Here is a 7126-nt window from a genome sequence, read left to right as displayed (position 1 = left end):
CGTAGATTCTTCACACTTTTACACGAGTTGTAGGTCATCAAAAGAAATTCAAGATTGCTGTTGAATCATGCTCATCTTGTGCCGTGAGCACGTGTGATTATTATCTACAAATCTTGCGATGAATGTGATAGTGTGTTCGTCCCACGACGAGCTTGCCTGCCCCAAAAATGAACTGAAAACTTTTGGCCTTGTTGTCTTCGACTGCACTGTTATCTAAGCCTTTTTGAAAATGTGTGAAATACGTGGATGTCTGAAGTGTGCAAACCTCGGAAATTACTGTTGCTGCGCTAGTGGATCACCAATACGTGGATGTCTGAAGTGTTTGCCGGTATAAGTATTACTGGTGTGTTACGCCGAACGGCGGTTATACCGGCTATATAGATACAGATACAGATACTGCCGGTATTATGCCAATGGATGTTACAACAGGGATGCTAGTAATACCAAAATGAAAACAGAACTTGGATGTCACTTGAAGACGGAAGGAAAATGTTCAGACTTTGCATGATGTACAAAATGACCAATAAACTGGTGGATGTACCGACTGATAAGTATCTAATACCAGCTCAAAAAAGAACAAGAAACAGCCATGACTTTAACTTTAAGTACCTGAGAGTTACCAACCTAGGATTGATCTGTTGAAAAATACTTTTCTAGAACTATTGTAGAGTGGAATTTGTAATCACCAAGCACAGTAGGGATAAGGGGCATCTTCTCTGGATAGTTGCAAAGAAGTTGCAAATATATGTGCAAAAGTAAGGTGTGACGGGTCGTTCAGTGTAATATAACCAGCTGCTGCCACGGTGCATGCCTTCATAAAAATGGGGAGCTCTTAGATAATCTAGGTCCGATCTTGAAAACAATGTTTGTACTACTAATTGTAGCATGTGTATGTAATGTTAATGACCCGCCTGTTCCTCGGTGTATATGGTGTGATAACGCCTGGTCCTTTGCTATAACCACCGAATGAAACCTTTTATCACACAATATACACCAAATAACAGGCGAGTTATTAATATTCTTCTTCATTAACATTATTATCATATAGGCTACAAACTTGCAAACTCATGTATGACGCATAGATCCCTTGGTACTATACGTGTGAATTCCTAATTTCTAAAAATTCACATTTGTTCTTTGATACATAGGTAGATTACATATTGCATTTTGAATCCACAGTTTCTACAGAAAATATTTGAAACATTGCCGTCTTGGCATGTCAAGTCTTTCAAAATTCTACTATACTGTATTCATGATCATTCCTCCCTTTGGGGTCTGATCTTTCCTCCTTGTTATGTGCTATTCATGTATCTCTCATTCTGATTGGTCAGAGTCCTGTGTGTAAATTGCTCCTTCTGATTGGTCAGAATTTGAATCAACACCATATGGTGTCGATGCAAATCAACAACATCTATGTGTTACGGGGTGACACACCCGTCCGGGTGAATGATGTAGATCACCATGTGGCTGATACGAGACAGAGGTTCGCCAGGCCTCCGTCCGGGTGATTTGAAGTGAATCACCAACTCCCGACAGAAGGATTTGCACCAACGCACACCGCACCATCGCACGTGTGGGGGTTCTTTAACGTGCATGGGGTATGGCTCTCCCCATACACGGGACCTCCATTTAACGTCCTATCCGAGGGACGACTCATTTTTCACTTGAGTAAAGTGAGGAAAGTCGTGTAAAGTGCCTTTCCCAAGGGCACAAGACCGGCAACACGGCAGGCGGATTCGAACCGGCGACCTCTCGGTCACGGGCCGAATACACTACCACTGTGCTACGCGGCCCCACTCCACTATTGAATTGTTCTATTTATTGACCCAACATTGACCTGAAAAGCAATTATCCCATAGGAACCAATAATCAAGGCATTATTCTCATCATGTATCACGAGTTCCAAGGGTCTGCATGAAGGGGCAATACTCAGTTACTGGATTATAAATGGTTCATTTGTTTGCTTATCTGTGATTAGTTATTACAAATTTAGTCGTTTTTGCGTTCTTAAAGATGTGGTCTTTTAGCAAATAAGACTGACCTCTAGAGTACAGTATGGCTTTAAATACTGTTACATAGCATCTGCCACAACCTGGGAAGATTTAGGGGAGCTATCCTGGATAGAGATCTCATTTACATTTTTTTGTCATGACAATGGAACATTTTCAGACTTGAGTCCGACAATGACGGCAATCCGCCACACTCTGCAGAAGGATGTCTTCTTGCCCCATGATCAGCGGTTACTAGGTGTGGTCCACGTATCCAAGGCAGGAAAGAAGAAAAAAGTCAGCTTTTTGTGTGCAGCAGGTATCTTCATTGTTACTTTTATTAGCATTATAATCATTGTTGCAACACTGGTGGACTTGAGCAAGATGGTTATTGAATTGACAAGTCTACATGAACAAAAACTTCATATATGACATTTCCTGTCCCATTAGGTTTTGTTTTATTAAGGAGGTTGAATGTGTGGCTACTTTGTTAGTTTGATACTTTCTTCTTTTCCTAATGAGGAATATCTTAAGAGAGATTCACAATTTTTTGTCTGCTCATATAGAAATTGTATATAAAAGTCAATTTTGGGCATGCAGTCATTCTTCCTCCAGCTGTTGAAATATTTTCACATACATTTATCATATTGAAGGATTAGGTGCAAACTAAATAACTGTTTGAAATTTCTGTTGTACATTTTCACACAGTGCCAGACCTCAACCTGTGTTCCTTCCAACTTCCAAGTCCATGATGAGATATTGTAACTTGTATTTGTTACACTTAGACAACTTAGACTGCCACAAAAGTTGTGAGTTTTACTCCCAGTAGTTCCTGATGTATCACACTTGATACATTTTGGTGTTCAAGACATTCTCAAGAAGGCCTTGATAGAACTAGTATCATTTTTTCAAAATGTTGAGGTCTTGGGATGCCCGGAATAATTAATGTTACACTTTGTTCCATGACTCAGCGAGCACAGAGAAGCCGGTACAAGTGTCCATAGTGAACGTGAAAAAGTCGGACAAGGGAGACACGTACAAGCGCAGACAGACATGGGAACTCAGGGAACTCAAGTTGGTGGATGGAAAGGATGACTCCAAGGTTCAAATGGAACTACTGTAGTTAGTTGCTAGAGTGCGCAATGGAGCTGCCAGTTGCTAGTCACCTAGCTACTAGTAATCCAATGGAACTGCTACTAGTAATTGCTTGGTTGCTAGGCTACTTCAGTGGAACTGCCAATCACTTAGTTGCCACAATGGAATTGCTAGTTGCTAGGCTACTCCAATTGAGCTGCCAATTGCTTAGTTGCTAGGCTACTCCAATGGAACTGCCAATTGCTTATTTGCTAGGCTACTCCAATGGAACTGCCAATTGCTTAGTTGCTAGGCTACTCCAATGAAGCTGCCAATTGCTAGTTGCTAGGCTACTCCAATGGAACCGCCAATTGCGTAGTTGCTAGGCTGCTCAAATGAAGCTGCCAATTGCTAGTTGCTAGGCTACTCCAAATGAAGCTGCCAATTGCTTAGTTGCTAGGCTACTCCAAATGAAGCTGCCAATTGCTTAGTTGCTAGGCTACTCAAATGAAGCTGCCAATTGCTTAGTTGCTAGGCTACTCAAATGAAGCTGCCAATTGCTAGTTGCTAGGCTACTCCAATGGAACTGCCAATTGCTTAGTTGCTAGGCTACTCAAATGAAGCTGCCAATTGCTTAGTTGCTAGGCTGCTCAAATGAAGCTGCCAATTGCTAGTTGCTAGGCTACTCCAATGGAACTGCCAATTGCTTAGTTGCTAGGCTACTCCAAATGAAGCTGCCAATTGCTTAGTTGCTAGGCTACTCCAAATGAAGCTGCCAATTGCTTAGTTGCTAGGCTACTCAAATGAAGCTGCCAATTGCTAGTTGCTAGGTTACTCCAATGGAACTGCCAGTTGTTTAGTTACCAGGCTATTCCGATGGAACTGCCAATTTCTTAGTTGCTAGGCTACTCGAATGAAGCTGCCAATTGCTAGTTGCTAGGTTACTCCAATGGAACTGCTAATTGCTTAGTTGCTCCAAAGGACCTTTCAGTTGCTAGTTGCCAGTTGCTACGAAGAAGAAGAAGAAGAAGTTGCTACTATGTAACTGCCAGTCACTAGTTGCTTGGCTACTGTAATGGAACTGACAATTGCAGACAGTCATTGAGAAATTCATACACAATTGTATGGAATAAAAGAAGGTTAGAAATACAAAATATTGCATGTAGGTAAGAGATATTTAACATTTTATTTTTTTCTGCAGGAATCCCCTGAATTCGACCTTCACTTTGAAAAGAGTTACAAATGGGTGGCGAGTAACGTCACCCTTCATTTCATGTCTATGGAAGGTGATACCATTAACAGAATTTACAAATGTATGCCTGATGACAAGATAGATACTGTGTATTTGAATGTGTACATGTTCCATTTTTCAAGGTGTTTACCTTGCTGTATGTTTCTCATAATGACAGTTTCTTGTTTCCTTGTTTATCCAGTTATGTCAGCGATACCTCATCAAAAAGAGACCAGACTTTGTCAATGTCAACCCACAGCTTCTGGAAGGTAGGTTGTTCCCAGTCTTTTCATTTATGGAATGCCATTTGTCTACCCTTCCATTTAGAGTACTGCGGTCCACAAAATGATTTTAATTTTGCTGAAATATTTATTCTATTTGAGGCAGGCTTCATGATTATAATAATCTTGTAACTGTTTGAGGCTCATTCTAATTGAAATGTGCAAAATGCTGTCGCCAGTGTTTGCGACTTGATATGAAGCAAATTACAGGAACATCAATTTATTTTCCCACAACACCATGTTTTGAAAGATGCACCACAAGGACTGTCATCAGAAAAAAACAAAAAGAATTCAAATAGCAGCCGAATATATAATAATTCAGTTTCCAGAATTACAGTTTGGCAGGTAATGCAGCTAGCTAGGCCCTCTGACAGATCAATACTTTTGATGTCATCTATTTAACCCGGTGTAACAAAGCTGCCCACATTTTAAATGTCCCTAGGTATGTCCTCATTACCTAAACGATGTAGCCAAAAGTAGTAAATCATTTTGAAGAAAAAAAGTTAAAGTTAACAGTTATATCAAATGTAAGCGGCAAGGTTTGTTACACCTGCTTAATACAGAACTTGTGGGTCGGAAAAAAATAAGCTGTCCTTTTTTGGGTATCATTATTGGAAGAAATTCAGTTAGGTTTGATTGAACATTAAGTTTACTCTATTTTTCGAACCTAAAATTGCAGTTTTGCACTTTTCAATGAGAATGACCCTGGAATGTGTCTGTAGCGAGTACAGCTCAAGTCTGATTTTAACAATTACCTGCCAGCTGCTGTATACTGATTTCCAAGTAGAGCTTATTCTGCCTGCAAATACTGTGTACCTGCTATATCAGAGTGGTGTACTTATTAGGGAAACTACAGTACATGCTAATTTAGCCCTGAGAGAAGACAGACCTACATCGCATGAGCACACCTGTACTTGTACAGTTTATCTCACCTGGAGTCCTCCTATGTCTTTTCTGCTACCTTTGGGTGCTGTACACACCTATATAAGGGTACAGTAAGTAACATCTTCTCACCTTTTTTAAAACTCTGTTCTTCACTACTATTCTTCTCTACACATTTGATAAACAGAGTTTGTTAACATTTGTAATATTGATAAAGTTGAAAAAAACAGTCTTGTATATGGAAATTGGTTATACTGAATGTATTGCCCCCAGAATGAATAAATAGCAAAAAGCTGGGGTCACAATGACCTTTGACCAATATTGTTGATAGCCAGTTAGTTTTCTGTATTCCAAAATTGCTAAAGAGTTGAGCATATTTCTGCATCCCATTGGTCAGGGCTAGGTGACCTCTGAACACCTGCTGACCCATAGAAACCCTGCAGGGAGTCTGAGGGCACCGGCTTGACTATTGCTGAAAAAAGTCTGTTAGAGCTGAACTTTCCCGCTGTGCGATGCCTGCTGAAACATGGGGACAGAGTTCTTCATTTTCCTTCCTCTGCCTTTTTGCTGGACCTCCCTGTAAAATCCATTACATTTAGGACATGACGTCTTTAAAATATTCCAAATGCTGCAGCTGTGGATTCCCATCTACAGTTTCTTGCTTCATGTCTGTTGCTTAGATGTGCAGTCTATATTGAGCTGTACAAAATCTTCTTTCAATCTGAATTGTTTTTCCCCACATGGTACCATCACTTCAGTATTCTATTGCAGGTTTCATTCCAGTGGAGGTTTGGCTAAAAATTTTCCAGTATATTTGTATATATATATACATATATATATATATATATATATATATATATATATATATATATATATGATAATCAAGTGTTTAGATGTCAATAGACAATATGGCATTCAGATGATTGTTTTCTTTTATCTCACTAGACTTAGAATATCAAACTTATTATGATACGGGGCTTCAGGGTTTTAAAAAACTGGCATTGTGTATACTTAGGCACTTCTGATTGTATAGTTTTTTCTGAAATTACAGTTTCGATGAACAACATTGATAAACTCATGCTTTAAACTAAGCAATAGAGATGGAAGGGGGCTTCGGGGTTGTAAACAAGTGATGGAACGGTCAATCAGGATGTTTTTAACTGTTTGTACATAACGTTATACATATATACTCGTTTGTGATTTTAACCTATCATTAAGTAAGATTTTTCAATGTACCTTTTAATGTACATGTAATGGACATGTAATTGCCAAGTGTTCCAACAATAAAACCCATTTATTATAAAACCCATTTATATTGTGTGTACATGTAGGTATGGTACACCAAATGTTCCCATAAGCATGTTGAAAACTGTTGAAAGTGGTTCACAATTGTAGATCAAATTCTTCTGATCATGTTTTCTGTACTTGTTTCTGCATTTATAACCACAGGAAAGTACTGCTAGCCATGGAGCCATTACCATAACTACACAATTATCCACATACTTTCTATTTTAACTTTCACACTTACGTATAATGTAATGGGAAATTAGATTGTGATGAATATGTGAAGTAGGTCCTTCAGGCTTAGAGCTATAGATTTTGTGGGCAAAAGGGGCAAAATGAAAAGGTGGTTTAGCCAAAGCAATAGAACTGACTTTACACAGTGAAAG

General features: G+C 39.2%; 1 protein-coding gene across 1 annotated transcript in view; it reads left to right on the top strand.

Annotated features, from left to right (window-relative positions):
• Window positions 1-2143: 2143 nt before the first annotated feature.
• The window catches only part of LOC118418794 (exocyst complex component 1-like), a gene marked incomplete in the record, with an annotated part of 91378 nt that continues 86395 nt past the window's right edge, over window positions 2144-7126 (top strand). The window contains 5 exon segments of the mRNA XM_035824836.1: window positions 2144-2307; window positions 2960-3090; window positions 4264-4325; window positions 4327-4348; window positions 4496-4562. Of these exon segments, the coding sequence (XP_035680729.1) occupies window positions 2184-2307; window positions 2960-3090; window positions 4264-4325; window positions 4327-4348; window positions 4496-4562 (406 nt within the window).

Source organism: Branchiostoma floridae, chromosome 7 (genome assembly GCF_000003815.2).
Source record: "Branchiostoma floridae strain S238N-H82 chromosome 7, Bfl_VNyyK, whole genome shotgun sequence".
NCBI classification, from domain to species: Eukaryota; Metazoa; Chordata; class Leptocardii; order Amphioxiformes; family Branchiostomatidae; genus Branchiostoma; species Branchiostoma floridae.
The sequence above is the reverse complement of the archived record's forward strand: the minus strand, read 5'-3'. Positions and strand labels throughout refer to the sequence as shown.